This window comes from Protomyctophum parallelum (genome assembly GCF_964188405.1).
Source record: "Protomyctophum parallelum genome assembly, chromosome: 3".
NCBI classification, from domain to species: Eukaryota; Metazoa; Chordata; class Actinopteri; order Myctophiformes; family Myctophidae; genus Protomyctophum; species Protomyctophum parallelum.
Window position 1 is genome coordinate 795561 of NC_139698.1, and position 22064 is coordinate 817624.

Here is a 22064-nt window from a genome sequence, read left to right on the forward strand (position 1 = left end):
AGGCCCCTCCTACTATATTAGGGCGACGATTACGGCCGAACGATACGCACTACCATAATTCTGCAAGTCTTAAATATGGCGCTTACGGTCTCCAAGGGAAAAATAATACTTAAATGTAGTCTTCGATTTCCCCATTATAAGTCTATGGAGAACTAATTCATATCAGACATGTATCAGACATGTGAATCCCTTGACTCCTTCAAAACCGCTCTCAAAGGGCACCTACGGATGGCTGCAATTCGAAACTGGCCTCTGTAAAATCTGAATCCCCCCCCCCCCCGCCCCATTTCCCCTCACTGTATGTATCTTTTCCCTTTTTGCTTCCTATATGATGAATTCCTGTTCTGTTCTTTAGCTACATAGAAGTGTCTATTTGTATGTCTCTAAATGTTTTGATCAATTGAACAATGTGGACCCTCTTGTAAACAAGTGTAATGCTTAATTGGGTCGTCCACTCACAGTTAACAGTCTTTGTATTGAGTTTGTGCTTAAAATGTACTGTAAATTCTACAAACTGTTAATAAATATTTCAATCAATCAATCAAATCAATTAAACTATACAACGGAGCAAAATACAAGCACACGATTCCCGATGAAGCCGGTCGGTTTGGCTCGAGTGTGTGCGGCAAAAACTGTGTCAAAGTATCCAAATGTACAATAACAATAGTCTGGTTGCCAACCACACTAATAATAGTATAATATTGATGACATCATCATTAACTAGAAAGGGCCCTTTTTCAAAGCAACCTTTTCACCAATGAAAGTTCAAAGATAGATGAACATTATAAAGTTTGCATGAAGTTTCAAAGTGAAAGTATGACGGAGTAATAAGAGGTCAAAAAAGTGAACTGTGAAAAATGGGACCTTTCTTCCATCGACTCTCATTATAAAGAATGTAAAAAAAAAAAGTTAAAAAGTTAAAAAGTATAAAACTTTCTAAAAATAAAAATACAAGCACACATCACTGCAAAGAGCTGAACAGTTTGAAGTTTGAACTAAATTTCTAGCATAAAGTATGTGGAAGTAGTTAGGTGGCGAAATAAAGTGGCGGAATAAATATAAATTGGCAGTAACAATAGTGTGCTCGCTGAGGCTCGCTGAGGCTCGCTGAGGCGAGCCCACAATAATCAGGCGTACCTGGGAAGGCTCGGCTGCTTCTGCTCCTCCCCTGGCACCCCCTCCTCCTGCTGCTCCTGCTCTTTCTGCTCCTCCTGCTCCTTCTGCTCCTGGTGGCGGTCGATGAGCTCAGCGTGTGGCTCCTCCTTCACCAGCGGAGGCTCTCCTTCGCCCGGCGCCACGCTGAGAGCGCTGCTGGGCTCCGGCCGGACGTCGTCGTGCGTCAGCGGGAGGTTGAACCGGTCGCGTAGCGACGACGACGACGACCCGACGTCCTCCGTGGCCGCGGGGGGGCGACGTGTCGCCGCCAGGTCGTCGGGCCGGAGGAGGAGCAGCTCGCTCAGAGAGACCGCGGGCGCCGCGGCGGGACAGAAGGCCGGGGCGGCGGCCGGCTTCCTCTTCTGAGCGGCGCACTTCTTCCTGGACGAGAAGCTGCTGCTGCTTCTCCGCTTGCGATGCTTCACCTCTTTGACGACCCGCGGCGGCTCCTCCTCCTCCTCCTCCGTCTGCAGCGGCAGAGCGCCGCCGTCGGGAACCACCGGACCACCGGATGCTCGTTGTTCTGGAGCCGTTTCACAGGACGGGGGAACCTCCCGGGGCGCCCGCTCTGAGGACTCTTTAGTTTTACTTTGAGAGGACGGGGGGGGAACCTGGGCCACGTGCTTCGAGGACCGTTTTGTTTTAGTTTGAGAGGAGGGAGGTATCTCGGCCACCTGCCTCGAGGACTCCTTAGTTTTACTTTGAGAGGAGGGGGGCGTCTGGGACATGTCCTGAGAGGACTGCTTAGTTTTACTTTGAGAGGAGAGGGGCGCCTGGGACATGTTCTGAGAGGACTCCTTAGTTATACTTTGAGAGGAGGGGGGCGACTGGGACATGTCCTGAGAGGACTGCTTAGTTTTACTTTGAGAGGAGGGGGGCGTCTGGGACATGTCCTGAGAGGACTGCTTAGTTTTACTTTGAGAGGAGGGGGGCGTCTGGGACATGTCCTGAGAGGACTGCTTAGTTTTACTTTGAGAGGAGGGGGGCGCCTGGGACATGTCCTCTTCTTTAGACTGAAGCTGAGCAGCGGCAGGACGTTGGAGCGCTGAGGTGGAATCCTCCTCTACGGAAACGTTCGCCTTTGACTCTTCGCTGGCGACCTGCGGAGAAGAGCCACCCTCGACGTCCGCGCCGGTTCGGAGCTTCCGCTTGGGCGTGGCAGCGGTGGACGACGCCTTGGGACCGCCGCCACGCTTCCTGGGGGGCGTGGGGACGCTCGTTGGGTGCCGCCTCCTCAGCCGGGGAATATCCGGACTCGGGACATCCTCCGGGGCTGCCGTTTGAATCTCTGGACTCGGTGGATCCGGGGCCGACGTCTGCTGCTCCTCCCGCACCGTGCCCGAATCTTCACCCACGGCCTCTTTCTCCGCCTCCCTCTCTTCCGATGCAGCGGGGCTAACGTGCTGGATTAAAAACGACGGTTTGGAGCTTTTGCGTTTCCCCGGCGAAGAGACCTTTTTGATCTGAAGCGGGGGAACAACCTTCACGGCGTCTGTCGTCTTGGCGGGGTCGTGTGGGAGAGGCTGAGCAGCAGTCGTCTTCTCCACGGTCTTTGTGGCACCGTGTGCGACGTGCTGAGTAGTTTCTTGTTCCTCCGTCTTCGGGACGTCCCGTGCGAGGAGGGGCTTGGTGTTTACCTGCTTCACCTCGACATCCAGCTGCAGCGCGGCCTTCTCCTCTCCGGACTTGTCAGAGTAGATTTTGGGACTCTTTTCAGCGCCGCCCACACCGACACTACTTTCCCGCGGAGTGGAGTTATTATCGGTCCCGGGCGGCTTTTCTCCGGCTCCCTCCGAACCCTCGGTGACGCTCGTGTCCGGCCGGGAGGATTGGTCCACTCTCCCGGGCGTGCGCTCCTGGGTCTTGACAGACTTCGGCGCGTGTTTGTCACCCTTCGCCTTGCACGGTCCCTTCACCAGCGTGAGCGTCCACACAAACTTGTGTCGCTTTTTCTTCTTCTTCCGAGAGGACTTTTTGACCTTGTCGAGCTTGGGGTTGGGGATTTTGTACAAGCGTAGGCCCGGTACCTTCATGTCGCTTTCGGCCTTCGGAGGCGGGGCTTTTTGGGGCTCCGGGGTCTCCGTCACGGTCACATGACCCTTATTCAACCTCTTGCTCTGCCTCAGCCTGTCCCGCCGAGTCACCGGCCGGGTCTTCTCCGGCACGGGGATCTCCATCGTCAACTCGGCGTCTTTACTCGCTGAACTGGGACTCTCTGCTTGGGCCGAGCTCTGGTCTCTGAAGACCAGCGTTTTGGAGAGATTGGGACTCTCTGGTTGTGCCGAGCTCTGGTCTCTGAAGACCGGCGTTTTGGAGAAGGCGTTAGCGTTAGTGGCAGCTCGGCTGCTCCTCCTCCTCCGCTGGGTCCCCGGGGGCTCGGGGGACGTGTTCAGCGAGGCTTCAGCGTCCTCCTCCTCCTCCTCCTTCGGGACAGGAGGAAGGACACTGCTTTCGCTTTCCTTCTGCTTTGATTTCTTGACGTTTGAGACTTTTGGCTTCTTGTTGAGAGCTTGTTTTGGCGCGCCGCTCTTCAGTGCATCGACAACGTCGGCTCGGCCCGCTGACGTCGTTCTCTCCTCTGGGTTCTGGTCGTCCACCTCTACTTTGGCGCTGGACTCGACCACAGGAAGAGGAAGAGGAGGAGGAGGAGGAGGAGGAGGAGGCTCCGTGGCCTTGGCAGCGGACCTGCCGCGCCGCCGCGTAACGGGCGTGGCTGCTGCACCCTGCCGTGTTCCCCCTCCGCTAGGCAATCCTCCGCCCTGCGGCGCTGCTCCACCGGGTGGCGCCGTTCCTCCTCCGCCCTCGTCCTCATCGGGCGGCTCCGTCTTTAGCCTGACGTGAGCGCTGGAGATCTGTTCTTCTGTGGATCTGCAGATCTGTTGTCCTGTGGATCCGGAGATCCGTTCTTCTTCTCCCGCTTCAGCCTCCTGGATCTCTTTGATCTTCAGCTTCTTCAGGACGGCGGAGGCTCGTTTCTGACCACTTCCGCCTTTCTTCTTCTCCTTCTTCACTTTCTTCTTGGCCACCAGCTTGATGGTGATCCTGGGCGCCGGGTGGGCCGCGGGGGGCACGGCGGGTCGCTCCTTGGCGCTCTTGCCTTTGGCGCTCTTCGGACCCTTCCTTCGGGCGTCCGTGGCGGGCTGGGGGGCGTCGGCCTCCCGCGGCGCTGTGGATCCGACGTCTTTTTCTGGAGCGACGGACGTCATTCCTTCCTCCTCCTCTTCCTCCTCTTCCTCCTCCTCCTCATCCTCCTCATCCTCCTCGTCTGCTGGCCGCTCCAACACACGCCGCTTCGCTCTCTGCCTTTTGGATTTGGTGTTGACGGAGTCACCTGAAGCGCGCGCACACACACACACACACACACACACACACACACACACACACACACATTAAAGATTGGCGCACGAACACACACATTAACCCATTCTGTCCTGAGATCAGATTCATACGAGGTTTCCACTGGACACACACTGGTCTGATGAACCCATTCTGACATGAGATCAGATTCTAAAAATGTCAGTCGTTCTTCGATTTTTACAAAAATAGCAGACCTACAAGCTCGTAGCACGCCACTCGGTGGCGCGATATGAGCTTGTAGATCTGCTATTTTTCAATAGCTAAAGCATAACATGATGCTAACACCAAAATGGGTTCCCGTTCAGAATGGGTTAAAGATTGGCACAATGCATGCATGTACGCACACACACATTAAAGATTGGTACAATGCATGCATGCACGCACACACACACACATACATTAAAGATTGGCACGATGCATGCATGCACGCAAACACACACCTCACCTCACCCATAACTCACCGTGTTTACACACATTCACATGTAATTAAAGCTCAGTGATGTAAATAGGTTGTAATGTCCCGGGATGCACAGGTGGTCATTCAAATGCGTCCCAAAAATAAAAATAAAATATATATATATATATATTTTTTAATATATATAAGGGTCGGGACTTTAACGCGTTAATTGAGATTAATTAACTACAGAAACATTAACGCGTTAAAACAATCAACGCATTTAATCGCACCTTTTTTTCACCGCGGAACGTTTCTCACTGGGCGCGTTTCTAGTACTGAATTGGCTGCGGCACGCCTACTCTACACTCTGCTCCGTGGAGCGAGGCGAGCAGCTGCAGCAGTACACTCTACAGGCTACACACACTATACACTATACAGGCTACAGCTCTACAGGCTACAGCTCTACAGGCTACAGCTCCGTCAGAAAGCCCAAACCCAAATGAATCGAATGAAGAAGACGCTTATATCGCTTTTTGCTCCGTGGACGGGACATTTAGATTTAAAAGCTATCGGATGGACGCGTGGATAGCGGCATGGCTGTGTGCACTGTCAGTGACGTCATGTTGTAGTTTGGTGGTCACCTCAGTGACGTCATGTTGTAGTTCGGTGGTCACCTCAGTGACGTCATGTTGTAGTTCGGTGGTCACCTCAGTGACGTCATGTTGTAGTTCGGTGGTCACCTCAGTGACGTCATGTTGTAGTTCGGTGGTCACCTCAGTGACGTCATGTTGTAGTTCGGTGGTCACCTCAGTGACGTCATGTTGTAGTTCGGTGGTCACCTCACCACCGAAAATCCAGACTATGAATGAGCCTTTACAATTACAATAGTCTGGTTGCCCTTTAACCACACTAATAATGGTGGTGTTTGTACCTTTTGGGAGGGTTCTGTATAGACTGTTATAGTTTAAATAAGGGTAGTATTTGTACCTTTGGGAGCGTTCTGTATAGACTGTTATAGTTTAAATAAGGGTAGTATTTGTACCTTTGGGAGGTTCTTTTCTTTCTGTTTCAAATCCTCTGAAGTCGTCACCCTAAAGAAAAAGACACAAGACACAGAATGTAGCGGTTAGGTAACCTTGACCTTCCATGACCTTCCATGACCTTCCATGACCTCTCCTCCCATGGGTGCCAAATTAAATCTCCACCACTGAAAATGTTTGTGCAACCAAATGCCACACACACACACACACACACACACACACACACTATGAAAATGTATGTTAAATAAATGGCTAGTAGTTTGAAAAATGCTCGAATCTTAAAGGACAACTTTTTTCAACCAAGGTTCATGTTTTAGGTTGTTATTAGAGAAACTAAAAGATGAGTGTTAATTCTTTTTAATTTGCTGCTTTCTTTCGTTTTAGGGATTTTAGCTCTTTTTGAAAGGGGGGCGGGGGCATTCGAACATGGGGCTAAATATGTATTTTTTGACAAATTGTTATGGTGATTTCTTTTTTTATTATTTACTATAGTCCTAATAATCCCCAGGAAATTACATCTTGCCACAGAAGATCACAGGATCTACTGAATGTGAAGGTAGCCTACTGTTGGAAGGCTTATACTGTGTGTATATAGGCTCAATATGTCAGTTTGTCACATTCAGTAGATCCTGTGATATTTTGTGGCCAGATGTAATGTCTTGGTGTCTAGTAGGACTATAGTAAATAATAAATAAATAAAAATCGCCATAAAAGATTGTAAAGAAATACATATTTAGCACCATGCTCGAATGCCCCCGCCCCCCTGTCAAAAACGGCGAAAATCCCTAAAACGAAAGAAAGCAGCAAATGAAAGAAAATTAACATTCACCTTTTAGTTTCTCTAATAACCTAAAACATGAACCTTCGTTGAAATAAACTAAAGTTGTCCTTTAAAGACGTGGTTTCTATGGTGCTTTCACAGAAGACACTGGTTTCTACGATGCTTTCACAGAAGACACTGTGGTTTCTACGATGCTTTCACAGAAGACACTGAGGTTTCTACGATGCTTTCACCGAAGACACTGAGGTTTCTATGGTGCTTTCACAGAAGACACTGAGGTTTCTACGATGCTTTCACCGAAGACACTGAGGTTTCTATGGTGCTTTCACAGAAGACACTGAGGTTTCTACGATGCTTTCACCGAAGACACTGAGGTTTCTACGATGCTTTCACAGAAGACACTGAGGTTTCTACGATGCTTTCACCGAAGACACTGAGGTTTCTATGGTGCTTTCACAGAAGACACTGAGGTTTCTATGGTGCTTTCACAGAAGACACTGAGGTTTCTATGGTGCTTTCACAGAAGACACTGTGGTTTCTATGGTGCTTTCACAGAAGACACTGAGGTTTCTATGGTGCTTTCACAGAAGACACTGTGGTTTCTATGGTGCTTTCACAGAAGACACTGTGGTTTGTACGATGCTTTCACAGAAGACACTGAGGTTTCTACGATGCTTTCACAGAAGACACTGAGGTTTCTACGATGCTTTCACAGAAGACACTGTGAGGTTTCTACGATGCTTTCACAGAAGACACTGTGAGGTTTCTACGATGCTTTCACAGAAGACACTGTGAGGTTTCTACGATGCTTTCACAGAAGACACTGTGAGGTTTCTACGATGCTTTCACAGAAGACACTGTGGTTTCTACGATGCTTTCACAGAAGACACTGTGAGGTTTCTACGATGCTTTCACAGAAGACACTGTGAGGTTTCTACGATGCTTTCACAGAAGACACTGTGAGGTTTCTACGATGCTTTCACAGAAGACACTGTGAGGTTTCTACGATGCTTTCACAGAAGACACTGTGAGGTTTCTACGATGCTTTCACAGAAGACACTGTGGTTTCTATGGTGCTTTCACAGAAGACACTGTGGTTTCTACGATGCTTTCACAGAAGACACTGTGGTTTCTACGATGCTTTCACAGAAGACACTGGTTTCTACGAGCGGTGGTCACCTCACCACCGGAGCGGTGGTCAGCTCACCACCGGAGCGGTGGTCAGCTCACCACCGGAGCGGTGGTCAGCTCACCACAAGAGCGGTGGTCAGCTCACCACCGGAGCGGTGGTCAGCTCACCACCGGAGCGGTGGTCAGCTCACCACCGGAGCGGTGGTCAGCTCACCACCGGAGCAGTGGTCACCTCACCACCGGAGCGGTGGTCAGCTCACCACCGACAATCCAGACTATGAATGAGCCTCAACTCTCCTGCTTCAGTGCTTTCATTAAAAGGTTGAATGAAACGTTATGTGACGTAACAATATAGACCAATAGACCAAACAGACCTGGTAAAAAACACTTGATAACTGTGGAATTAATAAATAACTATGATTGCAGTCAAAGTGTCCTAAAACAACCAAGTCCACATGACGGAAATAGGCTTTAACCCATTTTCACTTGAGGCCGATTTAAAAAAACAGTTTTCATAAAAACCTCAGTTTCTATGAATCAGTGGTTCTCAACCTTTTTCATGCCAAGGACCCCCAGAATTATATGTATTTGGCCGCGGACCCCCATCTTAGGGGTGGACGATATGGCGATAGTTATCGTCGGGACGATACAACGTCTCCACGATATGGCTTTTTAGAGTTATCGTTTCCATCACGATAAATGTGCTGCATCAGACACAGTGAATGCACACTCTATGCAGTTCTATGCCGTAATCTTTACTTCTGCAGTACGACGGTTTCGTTCACAAAAAATAAAAGATCTACAAGCTAACCACACGTTGCTACGGCACCCCAATGGACAGCGTGGTTTGCTTATAACTCTGTTGAGTTCTCAGCACTCCCAAAGTCCCCGCCCCCTTTCTTCTAGGCAGAGGGGGATTGCATTGCATTGCGCTGTTGCGCTCACAGCACATGTAGTAAACTAAAGAAAGACAACAGAATGGACACCGAAACAGAGTCAGATGCAGAACATGTCCATGTCGAGGAAGGGCGACGTGTTAGTTCCCAAAAAGAACTCCACGTCGGTGATGTGGAACTATTTTGGTTTCTCGATAACAGATAAAGATAATTTCTTCTGGGCAGAGCGAGGGAAACAGGAGTTTGTCTACAGTCTACACACTCACTGCACTCTGCAGTGCACAGAATAATATGTAAAGAAAGACGAAATAAATGGACAGTCAATTATACTCAGATGTCGAGCGAGTGGAGGGCTAGTTCCCCAAAAGAACTATCTCGGATTCTCGGTAAGAAGGGACAAGGAACATTATTTTCAAACTCTACAGTTTCGCCGACGGCGACTTCATACTTGCAAAGAAACACGCTGTGTGTGTGTGTGTGTGTGTGTGTGTGTGTGTGTGTGTGTGTGTGTGTGTGTGTGTGTGTGTGTGTGTGTGTGTGTGTGTGTGTGTGTGTGTGTGTGTACTGCGCTGTACACCGTCCGTCAGTGTTCTCCTCCCTTACTCTATAATGTAGCCTACATTAATCTGCTCCGCCAAAATTCAAGAAACTTTCATAATGACAATTTAAACTGAATCCTACTTGATGCGACGTGCATCCATGTAGCATACTCCTTGTAAACCGAGTTTAAAAAGTCGCCATGTTCAAAAATGTATCCAGCAAACAAACAAAAGTTATAGTATCCCATGAAAGCAGATGGGATCAACACTTAAGTTGCAGGCATAACATTTTTAATCCATTTAACGGTAAAACCACAACATAAACCGGAGTTTCACTTCACTAAGTGACATGAGGTATTTTCTTTTGCCTTTAAGTGCAGTAAATAAAGGAGTGTTGACAAAGCCTTGCTTTTTTTACCTTGAAAATCATGAAAGGCTCTGCTGTGCTCACTCAAGGACCCCTATATTAATGTATTTGACTGCCGACTCCCATCTGAAAAATATTTTGTGTGAGCTTGTAGATCGGCTATTTTCTAATAGCCAATGTGTATGATTAAAGTGGTTAAATAGATATTTATGATATTTATAAATGTAGCTGGGGACCATCTGGAACTGCTGAACCCCATTTTCACAGCCAATACCATAGCGTGTGAGTTTAAAAAAGTGGTTATATTATACATCATATTTTGAACTTTAGCAAATTCCCACAATTCTGCAGCATAAATTCACATAAAACCCTCCATATTCCATTGCATAATCAATAATCTTTGCCCGCATTTTTATGCTAAATGGTATTTACTAAATGGTATTTATTTAAAAAATTGTTACGTTGTACGCGCGCGAAAATATCGTGATAATATCGTGTATCGTGATAAGCTTGAAAAAATATCGTGATAAAACTTTTGTCCATATCGCCCACCCCTACCTCCTCCAACTGTATATACTTTATGTTTACACAATGCTGTACCTCCGACTGTATATACTTTATGTTTACACAATGCTGTACCTCCTCCAACTGTATATACTTTATGTTTACACAATGCTGTACCTCCTCCAACTGTATATACTTTATGTTTACACAATTCTGTACCTACAACTGTATATACTTTATATTTACACAATGCTGTACCTCCAACTGTATATACTTTATGTTTACACAATGCTGTACCTCCAACTGTATATACTTTATGTTTACACAATGCTGTACCTCCAACTGTATATACTTTATGTTTACACAATTCTGTACCTACAACTGTATATACTTTATATTTACACAATGCTGTACCTCCTCCAACTGTATATACTTTATGTTTACACAATGCTGTACCTCCAACTGTATATACTTTATGTTTACACAATGCTGTACCTCCAACTGTATATACTTTATGTTTACACAATGCTGTACCTCCAACTGTATATACTTTATGTTTACACAATACTGTACCTCCAACTGTATATACTTTATGTTTACACAATGCTGTACCTCCAACTGTATATACTTTATGTTTACACAATGCTGTACCTCCAACTGTATATACTTTATGTTTACACAATGCTGTACCTCCTCCAACTGTATATACTTTATGTTTACACAATGCTGTACCTCCAACTGTATATACTTTATGTTTACACAATTCTGTACCTCCTCCAACTGTATATACTTCATGTTTACACAATGCTGTACCTCCTCCAACTGTATATACTTCATGTTTACACAATTCTGTACCTACAACTGTATATACTTTATGTTTACACAATGCTGTACCTCCAACTGTATATACTTTATGTTTACACAATGCTGTACCTCCTCCAACTGTATATACTTTATGTTTACACAATGCTGTACCTCCAACTGTATATACTTTATGTTTACACAATGCTGTACCTCCAACTGTATATACTTTATGTTTACACAATGCTGTACCTCCTCCAACTGTATATACTTTATGTTTACACAATGCTGTACCTCCTCCAACTGTATATACTTTATGTTTACACAATTCTGTACCTCCTCCAACTGTATATACTTTATGTTTACACAATGCTGTACCTCCTCCAACTGTATATACTTTATGTTTACACAATGCTGTACCTCCTCCAACTGTATATACTTTATGTTTACACAATGCTGTACCTCCAACTGTATATACTTCATGTTTACACAATTCTGTACCTACAACTGTATATACTTTATGTTTACACAATGCTGTACCTCCTCCAACTGTATATACTTTATGTTTACACAATGCTGTACCTCCAACTGTATATACTTTATGTTTACACAATTCTGTACCTCCTCCAACTGTATATACTTCATGTTTACACAATGCTGTACCTCCTCCAACTGTATATACTTCATGTTTACACAATTCTGTACCTCCAACTGTATATACTTTATGTTTACACAATGCTGTACCTCCAACTGTATATACTTTATGTTTACACAATGCTGTACCTCCTCCAACTGTATATACTTTATGTTTACACAATGCTGTACCTCCAACTGTATATACTTTATGTTTACACAATGCTGTACCTCCTCCAACTGTATATACTTTATGTTTACACAATGCTGTACCTCCAACTGTATATACTTTATGTTTACACAATTCTGTACCTCCTCCAACTGTATATACTTCATGTTTACACAATGCTGTACCTCCAACTGTATATACTTTATGTTTACACAATGCTGTACCTCCTCCAACTGTATATACTTTATGTTTACACAATGCTGTACCTCCAACTGTATATACTTTATGTTTACACAATGCTGTACCTCCTCCAACTGTATATACTTTATGTTTACACAATGCTGTACCTCCTCCAACTGTATATACTTCATGTTTACACAATTCTGTACCTACAACTGTATATACTTTATGTTTACACAATTCTGTACCTCCAACTGTATATACTTTATGTTTACACAATGCTGTACCTCCTCCAACTGTATATACTTTATGTTTACACAATACTGTACCTCCAACTGTATATACTTTATGTTTACACAATGCTGTACCTCCTCCAACTGTATATACTTTATGTTTACACAATGCTGTACCTCCTCCAACTGTATATACTTTATGTTTACACAATGCTGTACCTCCAACTGTATATACTTTATGTTTACACAATACTGTACCTCCAACTGTATATACTTTATGTTTACACAATGCTGTACCCCCAACTATAATTTCCCCATTTTTACCTGTTTTTGGCACGGTATATTTTGACACTTGCTTTGGCAATGTGAACATATGTTTTCTCATGCCAACGAAGCTCATTTGAATACAATGTAATTGAATGGTTATAATAACCTCCATGTTTATAGCATGAAGCACACACACACACACACACACACACAGAGAGAGACAGAGACAGAGAGAGAGAGACAGAGTATGGCTGTAGTTAGCAGAGTGTGTGTGTGTGTGTGTGTGTGTGTGTGTGTGTGTGTGTGTGTGTGTGTGTGTGTGTAAGCAGACTGAGCCCAGCAGCTAGCTAGCATTAGCCACTGCATTAGCCGACCCCTTCTTTGTGTTAGCATGGAGGTTAGCACAGAGGCTAGCCCGGTGTTAGCACAGAGGTTAGCTCGTCTTGTAAATGAACAGAAATAAACAGAAGAATGAGAGCTACAGATTGGCCTCTCTGTTTCTATTCTGTATCTAATATATATTATCTGTTAGTCTCTCAGTCTGCCTAAAGTTAGTCTCGGGGATGTGTGTGTGTGCTCTGTTTTCCTAAATGACACACAGTGTGTGTGTGTGTGTGTGTGTGTGAGAGAGAGAGTGTGTGTACGTGCGTGTACGTGCGTGTGCGTGTGTGTGTGTCAGTCAGGATGAGATGAAGTGAAATCAACATCCATGTTTACAACCAAACTGACGTCCTTTAATTCTTCATCTGACATTTAATCTGTTTAACTGCATTTAATGTCGGATATTAAATGTCCATTATTTAATCACTGCGTCATTATTAAACATCCATATGTTTTTTTTAGAGGTAATTAATACACAAAGTGTAGTAACGCAGATATTATTACAGACACTAAAACGGGTTTAAATGCATTAAATGTGTTCTGTGGCTTTGGCCCCCAAAAAAGAACAGATCTACAAGCATGCATTATAACAATGTGCTCATTTTATATCATAATGTACATCTATAGATCTGTGCATGGTGTGTGTGTGTGTGTGTGTGTGTGTGTGTGTGTGTGTGTGTGTGTGGGGGGGGGGGGGGGGGGGGGGCATGCTAACTCCCGTTAGCATGAAGCTAACGGGCTTCATGTTGACATTTTCTCTCCCGTTGTCACTAAAACAAAACAAACCCAAATAAATAACAGTGATTATAATAAACGTCAGCCTCTCTGTGGACTTTAATAATCACAACATGACGAAAACAACACAGTAAAAAGGTGTTATTATTAGACTAACCTCTTCGCTCCCGCTCCTGGAGCCGGAGAGGGGGGTCCCCAGCACGGCCTCCAGGCCCAGCAGAGGCACCGGGGAGCCCCGCTCGGAGCCCGACGCGAGGCCGAGGCTCGGGTGGGGAGGAAGAGGCCCGCCGCCGAGGCCTGTCTCCTCCAGGAGGAGCAGCGCGGCGGCGCAGGCCGAGGAGGAGGCCTGCTGGTCGGACCCGGAGCCTCCTCCTCCCCCGGAGGAGCCCGAGGAGGAGAAGCGGCCGAGCTGCCAGCGCTTCTCGGAGCGCAGGCGGCTGCGAGAGGACCAGGGCCGGCCGGGGAAGCGGCCCCGCGCCGCCGTGGTGCCTGCTCCTCCGGACCCTGCTCCTCCGCCTCCGCCGCCCCCGGCTCCCCCTGCTCCTCCGCCCGCCGTGGCGCTGCAGGGCCCCTGGGCTGAGGCTCCAGAGGCTGCCGCCATGATGTGTCTGTCTGTGGAACAACAACAGTATACAGTAGATCCAGATAGCTTGTCTTCTTGTAGCTAACAGCAGCAGCTCTCCTAGTCCTGGCTGTGTGTGTGTAGCCTCTGTCTGTCTGGATGGATGGATGGTGGACACACACACACACACACACCGTGTACACACACCATACACACACACACGCACTAGAGAGGGAAGGAAGCGTAGCTGCGCGGGATGGTGGGAGGGGGGGGGGGACGGCCGCAATGCCGCACGGGAAATGTAGTTTGTTTGTCTGTCTGTCCAATGACTCTTTCATCATCACCTGAACCTGACCTGGCCAGTGGCCTCATCAAAACAGATCTAACAGCCCTCATCAGGACAGATCTAACAGCCCTCATCACTCAGTCCTATACAGTACGGTATTACCGCTATTAACCACTTCAGTCCTATACAGTACTATAGTTTGTAGAATGTCACCGGTATTACCGGTGACATTAGTCTAATATTAGTCTAATATTACTACAAGGCCTTCAACGAGTGAGTCTTCCACCGAGGGGGGTCTCCGACCAAGCGGCGACCGAGAGCTTTCATGACGGCGTGCGGCGAGAGGACGGCACAGCGCGGTTCATCTCATCAGCGATCGAGAGCGGCGACCACGTTTTTCATTCATTCTTCATTCTTCAAACAGCAGATCTGCAAGCTCACGATGTTGCGTATATTTTTCTTTCCAGTCATTATGTGATATTTTATATTCATAGTGTCTGGAAGGGGGGAGTGAATATGTGTGTTTGGACGGGACGAAAGGACAATGGACACGTGAGTGGCAGTGCGCGGACAAAACATTGCAATTGTCTTCATGATGCAGTTCTCAGTTTGACCACGAAAGGTAGGCCTACGTCACATGTTTAGAAAGGGGAATTATATTTGAGAAAGATTTAAAATACAGTATGAATAAGTACTGTGTCGAATTGTGGGCTAAAGTAACCAGAGCGAAAATGGTGGTCAGAATAGTTAAATCTATTAACCTTACTCGGTCTGTAGGCCTAGTATGGGGCTAAAAGTAACTGTGGTGAAAGAGTAGCATTGATATTGGTTTATCGCTTCATTTTTGAGCAGTGACTGTGTTTTTACGGTAGATTGACTTTTTCTCAAACGAATAATAGATATTAAACAAGTTAAGAGACAATGTTTTGCGACACTAAAAGAGTTCATTTATAACAGATGGAAGAGTTTCAACAATCTATCTGTATTCAAAACGTTTGTGTAATGTAAGTTTATTCAACATATATGTAGGCATGTGTTGATATGTGTTTTGTCGAAGTTTAAATTAGTTAAAAAAAAGTTGATTAAAGAGCCTATGGGTCTTGGAAATGATTAAATAATGTTTAGCTCGATTGAAACAATTGTATGTGGCTGTGTCAGACGGACGATAGTGGCCCTATCAATACGCGTCAGTACGTAATTCGTCTTGGTATTAATAGAGCTAATTATTGTTTTCTCGTATGAAATTTAGTGTGCGAATACTAGTCAACTGAAAAGGCAGTTAGGTGCCGCGATGTGCGAGGTTTTGCTGTTAATATCGAGATAATTTAGCCTGTAAAGGTGAGATAAGTTAACAGTAGCAGCGTAGGTCGATTCGTCATTTACCAGGCCTTAAAGGGGTACGGAATAGTGAAGTTGCGGCGTGCTGTTATCAAAATCGAGGCTTTCGTCAACGGGACCAATTTCAAAATATATACGGGATTATTAAGCGTGTCTGTAAAAACTTGTGTGTTTTAAAAATGGAAACACAGGGTAAGACAAAGTTGTGTTGTGTTTAAATGTCAGTTAATTGTGCTAAATCATGTTCCATTTTTGCATTGTTTGAGGATTACCTATTTGTCAGAAAAGTGGTTTAAATTGGAGGTAATATTCAACTATCAGGGCTAAATGAGGCTAAAGAGAAATCATTTATGACAAGCTGTATATCCTAAAATGTAAAGTGCAATTGTCAATTTTCATATATGCCTGGAATTATTTTTGGGAACTTTTAAAGTGTCACTTTCTGTTGTTTCTTTCTTATGTTTAGTATAGTACATGTGATTGGGTCAAGGGGGGTATAAGGGAATTATTGTTCCACATTTTGTATTCAGCAGACGGTAAGTCCGCTGAAAGGGGGGAATGTCGTATCTAGACTCAATAATTCATTCTTATTCTACTACAATCAATCTGTGCTAAGTTGATTGTCTAGTCTGTCTGTCTGCAAGTTTAAAGGCAATCACGCATAGTCAAGTACCTTGGCTGGTCAGGTGTGATAGGAAGGTAGCAGACTATTGTTTCCACCAAGAGGCCAGTCTCATACGTCACTCTATCTGCATCTCAAAGACATTCGTATGTAAAAATACCGTCTGTCCCAGGAACACCTCTGTTGTAGACCACATATATATGGCTGTAAATACAATGTTGAGTTAGTCTTGTGGGGGCAGCTGCCCGTACTGGTCAGGTATGCTCTAGGGCTCCGCGGCTCAACTCGAGGGCCGCGGGAAGCCCTCTGTCTTTGTCTCGGTACTAATTGAAATAAATACATTGATGGATCTTCAGTTCACCTCTCTCTGCTTGTTTCCTTTCATCCGACCGCCTGAGACTTTGATGCAGACTTTTCGTCATTTGTCTATTTTAGTCAAGTTAGATAGTGTACTTGAAGTAAGAATATTTACTTCACAGACCATCGCACCTGATCTGCTCCCCTTCATCACCTCCATCATCAACACCTCAGTAACCTCAGGCTGCGTCCAATCTGCCCTCAAGTCAGCCAGAGTAACACCACTCCTCAAAAAACCAACCCTTGACCCCTCAGATGTCAAGAACTACAGACCGGTATCACTCCTTTCATTTATTTCTAAAACCATTGAACGTGTCGTCTCCAACCAGCTCTCTCTCCATCTCTCACAGAACAACCTGCTGGATCCCAACCAGTCCGGATTCAAGAAGGCCCACTCCACAGAAACTGCCCTGCTGGCAGTCACAGAAGCACTACATGCTGCCCAAGCTGCTTCCCACTCTGCAGTACTGATTCTCCTAGACCTATCAGCAGCATTTGACACAGTGAACCACCAGCTGCTCCTAGAAACCCTAGCGGAGCTAGGCATCGGTGGAACGGCACTAAAGTGGTTCTCCTCCTACCTCACCGATCGGACCTACCAGGTTTCCTGGAAAGGTCTGCTATCATCCCCCCGAACCCTCCAAACTGGGGTCCCACAGGGATCTGTACTTGGTCCCCTCCTTTTCTCACTGTACACTAAATCCCTTGGCACTATCATCTCTGCTCACAATATATCCTATCACTGCTACGCCGATGACACACAACTGTTCCTATCCTTCCCCCCCTCTGCCACTCAGGTGGAAGAGCGCATCACTGCATGCCTGGCTGACATATCACAGTGGATGTCCTCCAACCACCTCAAGCTGAACCCAGACAAGACTGAGCTTCTCTTCTTCCCAGCTAAGTCCTGCCCTATGCGGGAGCTAACTATTTCCGTAGACAACGCCCTGGTAACGTCTGTCCCAACAGCCAGGAATCTTGGTGTTGTCCTGGACAGTCAGCTCTCGTTCAAAGCTCACATCACAGCTGTCACTCGATCATGTAGGTTCACACTCTATAACATACGACGAATTAGACCGTTCCTCACCCAGGAATCAGCCCAGCTCCTAATCCAGACAACAGTCTTGTCAAAACTCGACTATTGTAACTCCCTCCTTACTGGCCTACCAGCATGTGCACTTAAGCCTCTCCAGCTGATCCAAAATGCAGCAGCTCGCTTGGTCTTCAACCAGCCAAAATTCTCACATGTCTCCCCCCTGCTCCGCTCCCTCCACTGGCTCCCGGTCGCTGCCCGCACAGAATACAAAACTCTGATGCTGGCATTCAAAGCAACCAAAGGTATGGCTCCCCCATATCTTACAAGTATGATTGAACCCTACAAACCCTCCCGCGCACTCAGATCAGCCAACGCAGGGAAACTGGAAGTACCCTCACTAAAAACGCCGGGACAACGCTCCACACGTCCCAAACTCTTCTCCCTTCTGGCTCCAAAACTGTGGAATGCACTTCCCATTGCAGTCAGAACTGCAGCATCACTCCCAATCTTCCGCCGTAGCCTGAAAACCCACCTTTTCAGACTCCATCATGGCCCATAGCACTTACCCTAACCCCTTAGATAGCATTTCTGTTGGCTTAGATAGCATTTGACAAAGACTTATAGCATGTTATGTAGACAGCACTATAATTGTATTGTATATAGTCATAGCACGCCATAGTACATATGTATAGCATAGTAGTGAATATGTATAGTTTATTATGTATAGTGTATGTATAGTTTCATCATATAGATATTCCACTGTTACCTTCTTAGCTTACGCATGTTTCATGATAAATGCTTTTATGTGATGTATTCCCATGCTTTTGTTCTTGCTTAAATGTAAGTCGCTCTGGATTAAGAGCGTCTGCTAAATGCCTAAATTGTAAATTGTAAATTGTAGAACAGGTTCCCTGGTTAGTGGTTATGGACAGTATCATCTATATATATATGTGTCTGTGTGTGTGTGTGTGTGTGTGTGTGTGTGTGTGTGTGTGTGTGTGTGTGTGTGTGTGTGTGTGTGCGTGTGCGTGTGCGTGTGCGTGTGCGTGTGCGTGTGTGTGTGTGTGTGTGCGTGTGCGTGTGTGTGTGTGTGTGTGTGTGTGTGTGTGCGTGTTACTTGTTACTATACTATTATTACTTATATTATTCTTATTATTATATCATTGTTATTATCATCATTATTATTATGATTACTAAGTATTACCATTATTATTAATTTGTATTATTATTGATATTGACATTAATATTAATAATATTGGTATTATTGAGAGCAATATTATTTGGGTAAGGGATAATAAATATTAGAAAACGGTCATCATTTTCTCATCAATCAACTATATCTAGAAATCTGGAAATGCCTTTTCTGTCAAAAATCAAAAGTCCAGCATTCTTTTTCTTTTCACTCTATTTTGTGCTTTGTTTTTGAATGAAGTGCAACAACCTTGAACCTTGTTTTCCTCATTTTGCTTTTGTTTTCCTTTTTATGTAATTATTCAGTAAATTGTCAATAAGGTGGGCATTAATCAGACCAGTGTGTGTCCAGTGGAAACCTCGTATGAATCTGATCTCAGGTCAGAATGGGTTCATCAGACCAGCGTGTGTCCAGTGGACAACCTCGTATGAATCTGATCTCAGGTCAGAATGGGCATAATAAGCTTCGGCTTCAGGGTGCCATGTTTTTTGTTATAGTTCTTCTATTTATATAGTGACTCATAGGAATAGACTACCGGTATGTGACAACCAGGTATAGTCTGGTGACCACCGGAGAGATGGGCCGGTGACAGCCGGAATGGGGACGGCACCCGGGTGAGCAGTGTGGGTTAGCGCCATCAGCCTGTGTCCTCCATGAGGAGGAGAGCAGTGTGGGTTAGCGCCCCAGCCTGTGTCCTCCATGAGGAGGTGAGCAGTGTGGGTTAGCGCCCTCAGCCTGTGTCCTCCATGAGGAGGTGAGCAGTGTGGGTTAGCGCCCCCAGCCTGTGTCCTCCATGAGGAGGTGAGCAGTGTGGGTTAGGACCCCAGCCTGTGTCCTCCATGAGGAGGTGAGCAGTGTGGGTTAGGACCCCAGCCTGTGTCCTCCATGAGGAGGTGAGCAGTGTGGGTTAGCGCCCCAGCCTGTGTCCTCCATGAGGAGGTGAGCAGTGTGGGTTAGCGCCCCAGCCTGTGTCCTCCATGAGGAGGTGAGCAGTGTGGGTTAGGACCCCAGCCTGTGTCCTCCATGAGGAGGTGAGCAGTGTGGGTTAGCGCCCCAGCCTGTGTCCTCCATGAGGAGGTGAGCAGTGTGGGTTAGCGCCCCAGCCTGTGTCCTCCATGAGGAGGTGAGCAGTGTGGGTTAGGACCCCAGCCTGTGTCCTCCATGAGGAGGTGAGCAGTGTGGGTTAGCGCCCCAGCCTGTGTCCTCCATGAGGAGGTGAGCAGTGTGGGTTAGCGCCCCAGCCTGTGTCCTCCATGAGGAGGGGAGCAGTGTGGGTCAGCGCCCCCAGCCTGTGTCCTCCATGAGGAGGTGAGCAGTGTGGGTTAGCGCCCCCAGCCTGTGTCCTCCATGAGGTGAGCAGTGTGGGTTAGCGCCCCAGCCTGTGTCCTCCATGAGGAGGAGAGCAGTGTGGGTTAGCGCCCTCAGCCTGTGTCCTCCATGAGGAGGTGAGCAGTGTGGGTTAGCGCCCTCAGCCTGTGTCCTCCATGAGGAGGTGAACAGTGTGGGTTAGCGCCCTCAGCCTGTGTCCTCCATGAGGAGGTGAGCAGTGTGGGTTAGCGCCCCAGCCTGTGTCCTCCATGAGGAGGTGAGCAGTGTGGGTTAGCGCCCCAGCCTGTGTCCTCCATGAGGAGGTGAGCAGTGTGGGTTAGGACCCCAGCCTGTGTCCTCCATGAGGAGGTGAGCAGTGTGGGTTAGCGCCCCAGCCTGTGTCCTCCATGAGGAGGTGAGCAGTGTGGGTTAGCGCCCCCAGCCTGTGTCCTCCATGAGGAGGTGAGCAGTGTGGGTTAGCGCCCCAGCCTGTGTCCTCCATGAGGAGGTGAGCAGTGTGGGTTAGCGCCCCCAGCCTGTGTCCTCCATGAGGTGAGCAGTGTGGGTTAGCGCCCCAGCCTGTGTCCTCCATGAGGAGGAAGGCCTTTATGAGGGCCATTCAAGCAGCAAGCGGAGCCGCAGCACCACCTTCTCGCTCGGGTGGAGTCTGCGGAACCATTGCACACCACTCCTGAATGAATGAAGCGTCTGGTACAGAGCCTAGTCCTTCCATGCACCAGAATTGTGGGAAAATGTGGCCATATCCTCTTGGATGCTTGGATTGGATTCAGCATCATGAAAACCCTCTAGTTTTACATGTCACATGCTACTCAAAGGTAGCCTATGGTGGCCTTAATGTACAGTATACTGTACATGTCACATGCTACTCAAAGGTAGCCTATGGTGGCCTTATACTGTACAGTCATACTGTACAGGCCATTTTCTAAACTTCCCCTCAGACAATTCCAGGCAACCTTTGTTCTGTTAGTCAGGATATATTGAAGATGCAAAATCAGCTGAGTTTTTTTTTCTTCAAAAATTACATTATTACTGGACAATTCCTCAATCAATCAATAGTTTGCACACCAATTAATTAGCCATTCAATCTACAAGCCCACAGAAGTCTATAATGCATCACAATCTAGCGCGTTTAGACCTTGGAGATCGGTTCTTAACATGGCCATAAATCAGACAGGCTGGCTATGTACAGTGTCCTCTGGAATTATAATTGTCTGTTGATATTTCCCTGCAGACAATTTCAACTACCGGTATATAAGAAATATATAGGCTTTGCTGCCACCTTGTGGTGACACCGGCACATTGCAGACTACATTTAACATTGTTCATGTTTAACCTCCAAAGCTAGTCGTCGTGTGACGTTTTGATTGATTGATTGATTGAATAATTGAATAGGCTGAAATGTAAAGGGTACAGACAGAGTACATATAGTGTATACGCATATGCAGCAGAAGGCTGCATAGCCGAAACGCGTCAGCGTAACTTACTTGGTGTTTGCCAATAAAGAAATGGAAATGTGAGTACCTTGTCCCCCGCTTGTTTAATTTTTGGATGTGCTACCTTTTTGGAATTTTTTATTCCTATTTTTTGATGTATACTTGATTTGGGTCTGGCACTCCACTGAAATCCATTGCTGATGCGCAACCTCTTTTTCTCATTTAGTGTATACGCATAGTTCCATTATATTGATATTCCACTGTTCTTATTCATGATATCTGTATGTATACAATGTATTGCCATGTGTTGTTCTTGCTTACTGTAAGAGCGTCTGATAAATGA

The 22064-nt window shown here is 46.3% G+C and overlaps 1 protein-coding gene across 1 annotated transcript in view; it reads right to left on the minus strand.

Moving 5' to 3' along the window:
• LOC310856044 (uncharacterized protein) overlaps window positions 1–14199 on the minus strand; it is a 129060-nt gene extending 114861 nt beyond the window's left edge. Inside the window, exons 1-3 of the mRNA XM_083761262.1 lie at window positions 13724–14199; window positions 5952–6000; window positions 1138–4486 (exon numbers count right to left, since the gene is read on the minus strand). Of these exons, the coding sequence (XP_083617388.1) occupies window positions 1138–4486; window positions 5952–6000; window positions 13724–14167 (3842 nt within the window). The 5' untranslated portion in view covers window positions 14168–14199. The remainder of the gene's footprint in view (window positions 1–1137; window positions 4487–5951; window positions 6001–13723) is intronic.
• Between the last annotated feature and the right edge of the window lie 7865 nt (window positions 14200–22064).